The 14860-nt window shown below is 37.9% G+C and overlaps 1 protein-coding gene across 1 annotated transcript; it reads left to right on the forward strand.

Moving 5' to 3' along the window:
* The first annotated feature begins 7347 nt into the window (after positions 1-7347).
* Positions 7348-10791, forward strand: plvapa (plasmalemma vesicle associated protein a). The gene is made up of 5 exons (XM_007244517.4): positions 7348-7832; positions 8174-8216; positions 8890-9602; positions 9692-9977; positions 10100-10791. Exons 1-5 carry the CDS (start codon positions 7446-7448, stop codon positions 10150-10152), a joined length of 1482 nt encoding a protein of 493 aa, XP_007244579.3. The 5' UTR covers positions 7348-7445; the 3' UTR covers positions 10153-10791.
* Positions 10792-14860: the final 4069 nt, after the last annotated feature.

Here is a 14860-nt window from a genome sequence, read left to right on the forward strand (position 1 = left end):
CCGCCACCCCTGAATTTTCACCCGCAACTGGACTTTACTTTACACTACATCTATCAGACTTGCCCCTTGTACTTCACACTCAACTCATTCCTTACCTGCACTTACTCATAGTTATTCTGTCACCTACTGGACTATTTCCTCACTTCCACACACACACTATAGATATCTGCATATCTACATCAGTGCAATATTTGTTATGTGCAATATTTATCTATAGTGTAAGTTATTATGTTTATTGTTATTAAGTGTGTATAGTGTTTATACTGTAAAGCTATATGTATGTCTTTTTATATTATATTTTATTGTATTACTCTTCTTGTAAATATAATTTTTTTACACAGTGGTGGGAAGTTTTTCACTCACATGTACATCTGTACTCTGTGACGTGACAATAAAAATCTTGAATCTTGAATGTTAAAACAAGCCCAATTTGGCGGGAAAACCGCGAACCTGGCAACTCTGGCTGGCTGGCGACGCTGCTCGCGCTGCTCGCTGCTCAGACCGCCGCCTGCTGATGGAGTCTGGAGGAACCGGCGGGTGAAAAAGCTGAGAGGAAAGCGATAACAGAGCGGATTTCACTTCTAAATATCTCTGTTTAGTGGCGTGAATTCCGGCTTTTTCTCACAGTCAGCTCAACCGGCCCTAAGGCTCCAAACAAACGCATAAATCTTTGTAGCCTGCGGCTCAGAGATATGACCTCTGATTATTTACATCTGCCTGTCTGTCACTGTAACTACATTATATCATTATACACGGCATTGTGCATTGTATGGGTTACTGTAAATAGTGCATATTTTCTTTGTGAATAGTTTCTTTGATTTTACCTAATTGAAAACCTTTGGAATATAATCAAGAGGAAGATGGATGATCACAAGCCATCAAACCAAACTGAACTGCTTAAAATTTTGCACCAGGAGTGGCATAAAGTTACTCAAAAGTAGTGTTTTCGACTGGTGGAGGAGAACATGCCAAGATGCATGAAAACTGTGATAAAAACCAGGGTTATTCCGCCCAATATTGATTTCTGAACTTTTAAAACTTTATGAATATGAACTTGTTTTTTTGCATTATTTGAGGTCTGAAAGCTCTGCATCTTTTTTGTTATTTCAGCCATTTCTCATTTTCTGCAAATAAATGCTCTAAATGACAATATTGTTATTTGGAATTTGGGTGAAATGTACTTTATAGAATAAAACAACAATGTTAATTTTACTCAAATATATACAAATATATAGCAACATCAGAGAAACTGATTTAGAAACTGAAGTGATCTCTGAACTCTCTCTCTCTGTCTCTCTTACTTTAACTCTTTTAAAATTGTTTATTTTCTGTTGTTTATTTTTGTCTAATAATTCAACTCAATTTGTCCAGTCATTTTTATATTCAGTATCACACGGGATGCACTGGAGAATTGTATTGGAGTAGAAAATTGGTAAGTCAGAGATTCGAGTGTCATGATAACACTGTCTGCCACAAACACAGTTGATCCATTCTAAACAAGTCATATTTTAAGCTTTGTTTTTTACATTGTCTTTTATTTGTATGCTGGATAGAGGAGATGCTGTCCAAAGTTTCATTGTTACACTCCTGATAAATAAATAAGAGCATATAAGAGATAAAAGAGACTTTATCTCTGTTATCGCAGATATCGATCATTCCATTTTCTCACAGTGTTTGTATTGGGTTTGTACGGTGTACGGTGGCCGAGAAAGCCCAGCGCAGTGCAAATTGAAAAGCGCTGCAAAAGCACAAAACACATCCATCAAAATTACAACACAGGCGCAGCAAATAGAAAAACGCGCTGCAAAAAGAAAAACGCGCTGCAAATAGAACCACAACACAACGGAAGTGAGTCACAACACAACGGAATTTTCCCGGGGGACCTTAAAAGATGCTGTACCAGCTGTATACAAAGGACAATAAGTGGCAAACAAGCTTCTGAAAAGTAAGTTATGTTTATTACCTGTGATTACCACGGTTGTGTGCATATTATTAAAAGTTCTGCTTCACAAAACGCCTTGTTTGCCACTTATTGTCCTTTGTACACATAGTGAAGTCCGAGACGTTACTGAAGACGCAGCTTAGCTGGTACAGTATCTTTTAAGGTCCCCCGGGAAAATTCCGTTGTGTTGTGACTCACTTCCGTTGTGTTGTGGTTCTATTTGCAGCGCGTTTTTCTATTTGCAGCGCGTTTTTCTAGTTGCAGCGCGTTTTTCTATTTGCTGCGCCTGTGTTGTAATTTTGATGGATGTGTTTTGTGCTTTTGCAGCGCTTTTCAATTTGCACTGCGTTGGGCTTTCTCGGCCACTGTAGGAGGGGAGGAGGGAGGAGGTAGAGAGGTAGAGGAGGGGTAGAGAGGAGAGGTAGAGGGGAGGGTTTGGGATTAAATATGATTCTCTTAGATTAGTACGGTGGCCCTGAAGTGCAAAACAAATTAACATGTCAGAAAACAAAATTACAAAAACTAAAACACATTTACAAAACTTAAAACAAATTTACAAGACGCAAAACACTTTTCCCAGCACTGAAACACTTTTACAAATGCTGAAACACTTTTACCAGCACTAAAACACTTTTACAAACGCTGAAACACTTTTACAAACGCTAAAACACTTTTACAAACTGCGATTTCTGACGGAAAGGGAGGGTCTAACACACAGGAAGTGCTTGATGCGGACCCTCCTTGTCAGTCAAGCTGCGTTACGATGAGAGAGTGGAGTTATGGACACTAAACTATGTTTTGTGGCACGTATTTTAGCAGCAGCAGTAAATACTTAAACTATCCCTGTCCTGTTGCTACCCCCGCCGCGGGGTTCTCCTAATACCCCGGGGGTTCAGCTAATGCCACGCGGCCATCAGCCACTGCCCCCGCCGCGGGGTTCACCTAATACCCCGGGGGTTCAGCTAATGCCACGCGGCCATCAGCCACTGCCCCCGCCGCGGGGGGCAGTGGCTGAACCCCGCGGCGGGGGCAGTGGCTGATAACCGCGGGGAAGTGGCTGAACCCCCGGTGTATTAGGTGAACCCCGTGGCGGGGGCAGTGGCTGATAACCGCGGGGCAGTGGCTGAACCCCCGGGGTATTAGGAGAACCCCGCGGCGGGGGCAGTGGCTGATAACCGGGGGGCAGTGGCTGATGGCCGCCGGGCATTAGCTGAACCCCGCGGCGGGGGCAGTGACTGATAACCGAGGGGCAGTGGCTGAACCCCCGGGGTATTAGGTGAACCCCGCGGTGGGGGCAGTGGCTGATAACCGCGGGGCAGTGGCTGAACCCCTGGGGTATTAGCTGAACCCCGCGGCGGGGGCAGTGGCTGATGGCCGCCGGGCATTAGGTGAACCCCGCGGCGGGGGTAGCAACAGGACAGGGATAGTTTAAGTATTTACTGCTGCTGCTAAAATACGTGCCACAAAACATAGTTTGGTGTTCATAACTCAACTCTCTCATCGTAACGCAGCTTGACTGACAAGGAGGGTCCGCATCAAGCACTTCCTGTGTGTTAGACCCTCCCTTTCCGTCAGAAATCTCAGTTTGTAAAAGTGTTTCAGCGTTTGTAAAAGTGTTTCAGCGTTTGTAAAAGTTTTTCAGCGTTTGTAAAAGTGTTTCAGTATTTGTAAAAGTGTTTTGCGTCTTGTAAATTTGTTTTAAGTTTTGTAAATGTGTTTTAGTTTTTGTAATTTTGTTTTCTGACATGTTAATTTGTTTTGCACTTCAGGGCCACCGTAGATTAGTGATGAAACGTCTGTAAAATAAATTCTACTCATTCACTTAATTATAATCTATATTAATATATCACAATACATCACTAGCACAGTTATCTCCAACTCACAGTTTAGCCACTTTTCAGTGCAGGTCAGGAATATCCTACTTATCTTAGAAGGCCTGGATGATGACCTGGGCACAGTTCTCCAAAATCATAAGCAAAAAAAAAAAAAAAAAAAAACAGAAAGCAATGCATTGGAAATCTTTTATTCACAATATAATATGGAATATTTATCCAATTTTAAAAGTGATACATTTTACCATTTCATGAAGAAAATTAATTAAATATATTAATTGTGCCCATCCCTGTGCACAATAAAATGTAAAAATAGACATGATTCTGGACTGGAAATCACATCATGAACTCCAGCATTTGCTACACAATAGTAGACATTGCCCTGCTGCTGCTATAAAGTTCTATATTAGTTTATATATTTAATGGAATAGTGAAATGTCATCTGATATGTGTTCTGTTTTTAAAATTTGTAAATAATTGCATTCTATTTTAAAATATATTTATTTACTTTTTACAAAACATTACAACTTTTGATCTGGGGTTGTAATACATTTAAAGAAAAGCACAGACTTTGTCCGAGCCTGTGGCGATATAATCTTGTCCAAGACAGGATTTCAAGCAAGGCGTTCCCATATAAAATGCTGACTGCAAAAAAAAAACTGTTCTCCAGCAAGACAGTGGACGTAAAGGATGTTTATTTTTATATTCGCATCCTTTCAGCTTACTGGCATCGGAGATTTACATCCGTTCTGCCAGACAGGAGCCAGAGCTGTAAGCTGTCTGGATCTGTGTGAGGTCACAAATCAAACAACAAAACTCATCACAGAGCTGCGGGAGCAGTTAACAACACCTGGGACAGTTTGTCCCACGCCAATATATAGCGTCAGTGGCTGAGTAATGGACTGTAAAAGTTCTGCCAGAAACAAATAAAATTGAGGAATTTGACTTTTCTGATGTAGAAACCCAGAGGAATCCATGGCATCATCAGATCCAAAATGTAAAACAATGAGATGATCTTAATCAGCGGTTGTATAAGAGTGCTTTATTGTTCTGATGAAGTGTTTATAGTAGGACCACAGAGTTTGACACGTGTGTGATTTTATCAAGTTTATTTCAGCCAACTGTGGAACATGGCAAATATGATAGGGTCCATTTATAAATAAAGGCTTGATATCTGTAAACAGTGATCACATGTGCACACCCACCAGTGCTCAACCAAGCAACGAAAAACATCAGCCAGATGTGTCTGTTTAGGGTTTAGCTGCAAATTTAGGTATATTGTAGGTATATGAGGACCATGCGGTTTCTCAACATACTTTTTTATTAGGGGTGTAAAAAAATATAAATTCATCATATCCCATTATTATGTTTTGCAATATTATATTCTTAAAAGAAATATGCTTGATTTCTGAATAAAAAATTCATTAAAGAGATTCGTAGCAGACAGTCAGATCCCACTGTTCTGACAGTATAAAAATACTTTTCTTTTACCCCTATTTTAAACAAATTATGTTTTTTATAAAATGATAGTTTTCCGAAAATATGAATATACTGTAACATAAGCACTGTATCACATTATGTATCATATCACCAGGTTATTGCTAATAAACAGTCCTCATTTTTTATATGCTGGAATATTTTTGTATATGATCATTTCAGTAAAAAAAATTATAGTAACAAAAAAAAAATCTGCCACTAAACCTCAGTTAGTAGTAGTAGTAATAAAGGATTACGGGTTTGTTCTAAAAATGTTTTACCTTTAACTTCTATTGCTTTTGTACTTGACTATTGTAAGTCGCTTTGGACAAACGCGTCTGACAAATGTAATGTAATGTTTGTTGCCATGGTGGAACAAGGTGTTTTTTTTTGTGATTGCTGTGATTGGTGTAATTGCTATAAAGGTATTCATAGCATTATTTAAACAAAAATTATGTTCCAGGAATGTTCTTAAAATAAGCAACATAATAAAGGTTTGCAATAAAAAAACATAAAAAATATATATATCACAATGAATAATATTTAATGGATTTATATTGTATGTTTGAATTTACACTGATAATTAAAAAGTTTGAATCTCCAAAACAAAGATGTTTACAAGAGAGAAAAAAAGTGTCACGCTGGGATGAGACGGGAGGCGGACGTTTGAGCGGGTAAGACATGACTTTAATAAATAACAAATAGCAAATAAACACGTAAACAAACAGGGAAATAACGAATATAAATATGTACATAAACAAACAGGGAAAAACTAAAGGTAACTAAGCTAAACAGATAACAAACAGGGCTAGGGAATATATACAAGGATAAATACGTGGATATGTACAAACAAGGAAAATAACAAGACTAGGAATAAACGTGACAAAATATAAACTAGAAGTAAACAAGAACGTAAGAACACATAAACATAGAAAGAGCAATGACGTGGCGTAATACACAATGAGAAAACGTGAACGTGACAGACAACAGAGGAAAACCTGGCGAGGGCGTAACAAAAAGCTTCTTAACTTTCAGTGAAATTCAATGTAAAAAGAGTTTATTTCAGGTATATTTGGAAGTTATCTATTGGTCCATTCATCAAGAAATTGTGACAAAGTAAATAAGTCAGTTTTTATGATTAAATTATGTAGTACACTAAAAATCGACAAAATGGAGATACTTGATTTTCATTGGACAGTAACGATATTGAGTTGTGTACATAAATGTATAAACACTGAACATGAAACATAAACAAAACATGAACAAACATTATAGAAACGTCCAGAGGAGGGTGAGGAGCTGGCTCAAAAGTCTGAGACAATGCTTGTACTAAAAGACAATGGCTTTTTAGGACATTTGAGATAGCTCTTCTTTTTCTTTCTTCTCCTTCTCCTTCTCCTCATCTTCTCAACTACCCTCATTCTCTGACTCTTTCTAAAATAAATGACCTTATCTTCATCACTAGAGTCCAAACCTACAGAGATCCCTGCCATCACTGTTTTATTATAATCTTCTCTCATATTCCTCTATTCATCTGTATTTTTGTATTTGGCTATAATTAATTTTAAATATGGTATGGATAATGTAAATGACTTCTAGTCCTCTCTGTAACCAAAAACTAGACCCAAAATAAATTCAAATTAGAATAAACAATAACTACAGTAGAGAGATATAAATGCTGGATGTTGCACATTTGTATTGACTGATCAGGGTGTGTAACAAGAGTTTTCTCTGGAAGAGACCAGTTCAAGAGAAAATGAACAGGGTAACAGTTTCAATCAGTTGAAAAAGTTGCAATATACTTCTGTTTTTACATTAATGTGTTATACATTTGGTAGGACTGGATTTCTACAACTAATGGTTATAGTATTCTATAAATTTTATTGTGCAATGACAGTAAAATAAATGCATTAAAATGAATACAAAAGCAGAATGTGAGAATTAAAAAATCTACTTTTATTTTTTTGATGATTGTGGAGGAATTAAAGGCACATACTTCACAGTTCTAAGATTTTCAAGGCAACAGACCTATCCTTTAGGGGCTCATGTAGGGGAAGGGCCAGGAAACAAGGGGAGGAGATGCCCCAGTATAAAAGCTACCACACTTACAAGACCTACCCCATAAAGTGTGTTTTTAACTGCTTTTCTGTTCTACAAGGAACTTTTCAGGTTGAAGTGCCCACTTTTATGTAGCCATGTATAACAGTGGCTACTCACACACCAAAATGGGGCTGGCAGCCAAGAACCTGCACAAATCGAAGGAGAGGAGCTGCGGTTATTATATGAGAATAGTCTTATTTTTCTCCTCACTGATCCAGTCTCTCATCATTGTCAGCCTGGTGCTCTTTCTGGTTTATGGAGAACCTCAGCAGACGGTGGAGGAGAAGAGAATCCAGGAGCTTGAACAAAGTTATAGCAGACTCTCATTGGAAAACGTCGCTCTCAGAGCCAAGGAGAAGAACCTAAGTCTGCAACTGAACCTCACTCTTGCTACGAAGAAGCTGTGTGAGAATAACATTACCTACATACGCAGACAAGCCGACTATTTAAACCTTTCTTTCAACAGCATGAGAACGAAATTGGTAAGCTGTGTTCTTTGTCAGTTATCAATACTCTGTAATGTTCAGCATACCATAAATAGATGCTCATAAGGTCACTGACATATGGCACATTAGATATTTAGGAGTTTTTATTTATTGAAGATAAGATATTGGTATGAAATGTGACAAATTGTTACAATAATAGAATTAACATAATCCCTACAGTAATGCATTGGGAAATTGTAAAAGTAAAAGTATACTTCTCAAAAATATTTGCAGTTACTGACCATTCAAATAGCAATTTATGAGATAATTAAAAGTTTTAAATTTGTTTTAAAAAAGTATGACTGCAGTGGTCTTTGCATGTGTTTTGCATTCCACAGGCTGAGTGTGAGGCGAAGAGATCCAATGGGGTGCCTTGTTCAAGTATGGCTTGACCTTCTTCTTCTTTACATGTTCAGACTCGAACACTTTCAATGGGTTTGCTGTCACTTAGTCAAGACTTATTCCAGTAGAATCAAGTGGAATATGAGTAGTGCAGGGTTAAGCTTCCCTAGACCCAGTTCATCAAATGCACTCATATACTGTAGACATTGGATATTGGATATAGATCGGATGATGGTGAAACAGACCTTGGATTCAATTGGGCTCTATAGGTGTTGGCTCCATGAGAAAAGTGTGGAGTTTGTGGAACAGGATTGGGCACAAAGGGTTCTAATAGGTCAGGTTTAGGTGGAGTCAGGTCCTGTGGAATCGCCTAACTAGAGTTAAATTAATTCAGGATATTGGACGTAGTATTGCAATGATGGGCACTACACTGATGCTGCGAGTATCACATGCAATACCTGGGCTCACTGTCTGTGTGTTCTCCTTGTGTCCATGTGAGGTTTATGCCTAACTTTTAAAAATGTACGTCAAAGGTGAATTGGCCATGCTAATTTGCTCTCTAGATGTGGTAGACCAGCACCTTGTCCAGGGGGGTATTCAAGAGGATAAGAAGATTAGATTTAGGTTAGATGTATGAGTAACTATGTTATTCCAAAACTATGCTCTATGTTTCATAATGTTTGTTATCTATTTTCTTCTATTTTTCTATTAGCCAACGACAAATATTTGGAACATCGTTTGAAGCAAACTGAGGAGTTGCAGAAACTACTCAGGGCCAACTTCACAGAGCAAATGCACGTCGCCAAACTCGAGTTAGAGAACACTCAGAAAGACCTCATCAGATATCGGTTGGAAGCAATTGAACTTCGGCGGGAAAAAGCCTTACTTGAGGAGAGGCTCGACATATACGAGAAGAAGTGTAAGGAGGACTTCATTAAGTCCTTACAAGGGATTCCCGATGTCACCAAGGAATTTCTCAAAAGGGTTGACGATTTGTTCTCGAAGCACATTTCCTTCCAGCTGACATGTGAGAAGCAGAGTCTTCAGCTGGAGAAAATCCGTGCAAACTGCAGCAGCCTCTCATCCGAGGTGGAGAACAAGCTTCAGTTGTACCTAGACAAAGTGGGGAGCCAGATCACCCAGACTGTCGGCGAAAATGCCAAATGCCTCACAGAGAACAAACGTCTAAATGAGGATACTAGCTGGTGCATCCGCAACCGCAGTGAGATCATTGAGGGGAACAAGAAGATTCTCAAGCAAACCCAACAAAACAATGACAAAGAGGTGGAACATCTCCTGCTGGACATCAGAAAACTAAACGCAAATACGAATCTTCTGGAGAATTCACTGTCGGTGAAGAACATTGAGATTAAAATGCTGAACGACAAAGTCAACAACCTAAATGCTTCATTGTCTGTTTGTAAGGTGGGCATTTTTATTTTATTAACCAACAGAAATTTTAAAACATTGTTTCTCTTATGGTTAATTTTATCTAAATATTTTTTTTATTTCAGACCCCGCCATTCCCCAGGACACCAACCATCCCATTCATGAGACCTGGAGCTTCATCTTTTGGAACAGGCATGAGTTCTCCAGGGCTGGGCTCAAACCCTGGGCTGGGTTCAAACCCTGGGCTGGGCTCAAACCCTGGGCTGGGCTCAAACCCTGGGCTGGGCTCAAACCTTGGGCTGGGCTCAAACCCTGGGCTGGGATCACCATCGTTAGGTACTTTTGGATCTAACCCAAGTGGAGGGTCCCCATTCGGAGGAGTAAAACCAATAACTGGAGGTGACATAACAGGTAAGGCCAGTGTGGTTCCGGACAGATTCTGGCACACAAAGACATTAGTCTAGTATAATGCAATTATGAGTTTACTATACTATCAATATTTCTATTGATTCATCTTTCCCTTTTCTCCACAGCAAAAATTAATCAGCACTTGAAAGAGCTTCATCAGTATGCAAAAACAGACTGAAGGAATGACCAGAGGCCAAACCTCGAGTAAATAATGATATGAAATGATGTAAATAATGGCTTAAACAGCAAATTGCATTGCATTATTTAGTACATATACATGAAAGCATTTCTGTTAGACTTACTTGGATAACATGAGGATTACGTCTAGATCTTTAAGGCTATGAAGTAAAATAAGCTTGAAGCTACAGTAAGCTAGTTAAATCTCATGAAATAGCAGAGATGGCAATGTAACGATTTTGCATATATGGCTCATATATTTCTTCATTTATGTCCAGAGGTATGCATAAGTTTGGGAACCCTGGATAAACTACACTGTTTGTTGATCTTTTTTTTAAGAGTAAATAAAGCAGCATTTTTACATCTGCACACTTGAGTGCACAATTCATGTTTATTTGCTTATTTTAACAAATTGGGAAAAAGCTATAAAGATTGGCTTGAAACAGCATATTGCATTTCATTATGTATGTGATTTTTTTGTTGTATTATGGTTTATTTCCTCAACATCTTAAATTGAGCAAATAAATATAAAATGTGTTCTTAACATTTTTTTTCTGTGTAACATTTAAATTTAAATACTGAACCAAACAATGCTTATTTTAAACACTATTCAAATGTTTGTATTTGCCTGTAATTATGTAATTGTACTAAAATATCTACAATAAAATGTTTCAAATGCTTGAAAAAATCTTTCTCAGTGCAATTATTGCATTGTTTTATTTTGGTATACAGGTTAAAATACTTTATATATATATACAATATATATTCATAATATACAGTGTATTCACACATAAATAATACTGTTGTGTTTGCAGTGCTCTCGACAGTATTACTCATGGGTGAATAAACTGTATGTTATGAACAAACCTGGCATGAACCCTGAATTCACACACGTCAGTGGAATGTTGTCGTAAACAGTGTGTACCTCTTGACGCACTTGAGGGTCAATTCCCAATCCAACCTGGCGAGAAACTTTAAAATGCCTGGGTTAAAATGCCTGTGTTTGTCTGCCAACGCCTCCATGGTGTAGCATGGGAAGGATGAGATGGACAAAGGACATAAGTGTGTTTACGAAGCATAGCAGCGTCTCATCCATGTCCTGACAGGGAGATGCATGCAACCGGTATCATTAATAAACACACAGGGTGTGAGGAGGGAGGGGAGGGGGGTGGTTTTCAATCAGCTTTCCAACAAGGCAAGAAGGCCCACCTTTCTTACGAGCCCTAAAATAACTCTGGCCAACCAAGAGCTATTGTCATTTGTTTTGCGTCAGTGGGAAGTTCTACTTAAAACAAAGCCCTCTCCAACCAAAGCAACCCACTTAGAGCCAAGGCTGAATGCTCATTCAGCCACACTGGCAGGAAGGTTAGATAACATGGGTGAAGATGTTCACGTGGAGACTTTCATTCCAATAAATTAAGAGTGCGAACAATGAAGTAGTCAAAGAACGAAACAAAAAGGAAATCACTCTTAATATTTAATTTTGGCCATTCGTTCAGGATATACCCACTGGGAGGACAGGTCGTCTCCACCAAAAGGAAGAAGGACCTTGTCTCTCGTCCTAAAAGACACATTGGCACAGATAACCCGCACTTCAGGCGCAGAATGTAAAACAATTAAGATTTTGTTTTGCATGCTGACTTGCTTCCTGTCACAAGCAATGCCAGAAACACTGGAACAAAAAAATATATGCATAGAAAAAAAACAAACGAAATGTTTAAGCAGAGCAGAAACAAGACGCCAATCAATAAATAATGGCGTCATAAAATGGAACCCACTGTTCTGCTTAAAGGAAATCCTTTGTTTAGCGCGAGTGACTTCCACTTAAGGCTGCTGGAACTTCTCTTGGCTGAGAGAGAAACTCACATGTTAGTAGTTTTGACAACAGAACAATGAATATTCTCAACTTCTTGACAGCTGTGTCTTCACATCTGGCCACCATTGTCTTAAATAAGCACTGGTATGACGTGTAAGTTTCGAGGTGAGTGAGGGCATTTAAAGAAGTACAGGGAAATGAATATGTAGAAATTCATTCTTTTTATGTTGTTTGTTAAAAGACCTAATTCAGTCTGTCTGACAATCTGAAAGAATGTTTTTTTTTTATGGACAGCATTTCTGTTAGACTCATTACAAATTGTTGGCTGATCATTTTAATGTGGCCTAGAATGAAAATCTGTACTTTTCTTGGCATAGTTGGATGAGGAACCTTATACACTGTAGGCACAATCAAAACAGAGCTTTAAAACGACCCAGTTTCAAAATCTCAAGATTCTATACTAAGATTATATACTCTCCTGAAACCTGAAACTCTTGCATGGCATGCATTTTTTATTTATCTTTGCTATTTGGGCTCATTGATACCTGGTTAGTGTAAACAAAAATCCTTCTACATGATGTAGATTCTAAGAAAAATGTCCACATATGAGGACTTTAGTTTTATATTTCGATAAACACAATGAAGTGCAAACCAGAAAGACATAACAAAGTAAAAAAAAAAAAACATTTACTGTGGTTAATGTTCATTTACATTCCTGAACAAAATTGTAACTATAACACGGTTACTCTTCAGCCATCACTAGGTGACAGTATAATGGCCTCATAAGAGGACACCAGGCCCATGTAGAGCAAAATTTAGTGTTGTGGTTTAGGCAACCAAAAATGTGATGTCCACACATGTGGACGCCAGGTCCTAGGAGGATATATCTCCAAAATTGATATACAACCAGCCCATAGGCAAAAGCCTTTCCTCACTTTACTTCAGAACATCACCCCCAAACTCTGCTTTCTATGAGAATTCAGGCCTCGTCGCTACAGCTTTTTCTGCACACAGATACCACCCCTTCCTTCTTTTCTTATAAGACAGAACTGTCTCAGATGAACCATGCACACCAGAAGGCATTTTATCAGATTGTTTTTTTAGTTAAGATCTCAGAAAGCCCAATCCAAAGAATATCAGCAGATTTGGCTAGGCTAAAAGCTAAAGCTGTGGAAAGTTCATTACAGCACTAAAATCTCTTTGAGTTTCTGAGTGACATACACTAAACATCCAGAGAGCATCGCAGGAAAGTGTGTTTGAATGTGTGTTATTTCATTTGACCTTATTTACAGAATATAAGTGACCTCTGTTAGTGCTGGAGCTTCTTTAAAAAAAAAAGTTTTGTATTTTTATTGGTCCGTTCATCAAGAAACATTGGACAGCTTGTTTGTTTAAATTATGTGGTAAACTAAAAATCTAAAATCTAAATCTAAAAACTAAAAATCAATAAACATTGAGATACTTGTTTTATCATTGGACAGTGATGATTTATGCTTCCACAGGTCTGTTCCAAACAGTTAACCATTCAAGAGCTTTGATTGAATGATTTACATTCCAGATTACTACTTATGACCTGAGTTCTAGGACACAATGCTAATCATAGTTAGTTAATTATTGTAATTTATGTTACATCATGATTTTAATCTCAAACATTTTTACAGTCCTGTGGCCAAAACAAACAGAAATGAGCTGCTTACTAAATGTATCAGATTATATTCAGAAATGTGTCTGGGTTCTGATGCGTTAAGATCTGCTCCTTTCTACACGTACATTTTACTCTACAGATGAATTGTCCAGATTTTACTGAACGAACCAAGGATGTTAAATGGACCCCTGAATGAAGCTGGAGTATAAAACATCCTTTAGTAAACACAGTAGCTTCTCTCCACCCTTTAAAAAGAAAGGATTGACACTTTTTTATTGCTGGCTCCTTCCGACCCTAATTGATTATGAAACTCAGACCCCTGCTGTGACCCTCACGGCAGAAACACTCTCTCCTCCAAAGGCTAATTACATTTCCTATTTTTGGCCCACTCAGGGGCCTGTGGTAAAGACATTAGAGGCCAAAACTTTTTTTTTCTTGTTCTCTTTTATAAATAAAGGGGGAAGCGTCTTACCACACAAAGGGTCTGAAATTCCAGACTTCCAGGCAAACAACTAACCCTTCCTTTACTTTTGACATGAGGATTATGTAATTATAAAAATAACACTGTTAAATAGCTCTAATTCCAGAATACATGGACATTTAATTCCAGAATACATGGACATTTATGAGTACAGTTCCAGTAGGAGTACAAGAACTACATACTACGTACTGTAAAATGCTGTCATTTTATCAACAATGTATTTATTTTAGTGGGTGAATTTGCTGTAAATGTATGTGAGGTCAGAGCTTAAAAGTGCTGTAGAAATGAAAACATTGAGAAAACATTAAGGGAAAATTTCAAGGCAATTTACTGCACTAGATTTTTGAGTTTTGCAGCCAACTCAAACTTTTGAGAGAAAAAAAACAGACCAGTTGTGCCAACTAGAACTTAGTTCAGTTTAGTTCAGGTAATTAATTGTAACAGATAATCAACTTAAAATTTTACTTTGTGTTGTTAGTTGGCCTTATTTAAGTTTCATGAAATGTGCTTGGTAAGTTCTGCTGACTAAAACACTTTATTTTTTGCTAATTTAAGTCAGCAAATGATTATTAATTAATTACTATTACATATCTGTTAAATCTGTCATATAATCATTGTGATAATGCAAATATAATCAGCTGGACTCAGCCAGCATATAGTCACACTGAGCAATACAAAACATAGTAACTTGCTCATATAGCCTTCAACACTGAGACCAGACAGTTAAATATAATATAACACAGATAAATCCTGAAATAACTCAGCCT

This window comes from Astyanax mexicanus, chromosome 17 (assembly GCF_023375975.1).
Source record: "Astyanax mexicanus isolate ESR-SI-001 chromosome 17, AstMex3_surface, whole genome shotgun sequence".
In the NCBI taxonomy this organism is placed as follows: Eukaryota; Metazoa; Chordata; class Actinopteri; order Characiformes; family Acestrorhamphidae; genus Astyanax; species Astyanax mexicanus.

Coding starts and splice junctions, on each gene's coding strand:
- plvapa (XM_007244517.4), top strand. CDS start 7,446: ATGTATAACAGTGGCTACTCACACACCAAAATGGGGCTGGCAGCCAAG. Junction 7,833..8,173: donor ACAGCATGAGAACGAAATTG/GTAAGCTGTGTT, acceptor TGCATTCCACAG/GCTGAGTGTGAGGCGAAGAG. Junction 9,603..9,691: donor CTTCATTGTCTGTTTGTAAG/GTGGGCATTTTT, acceptor TTTTTATTTCAG/ACCCCGCCATTCCCCAGGAC.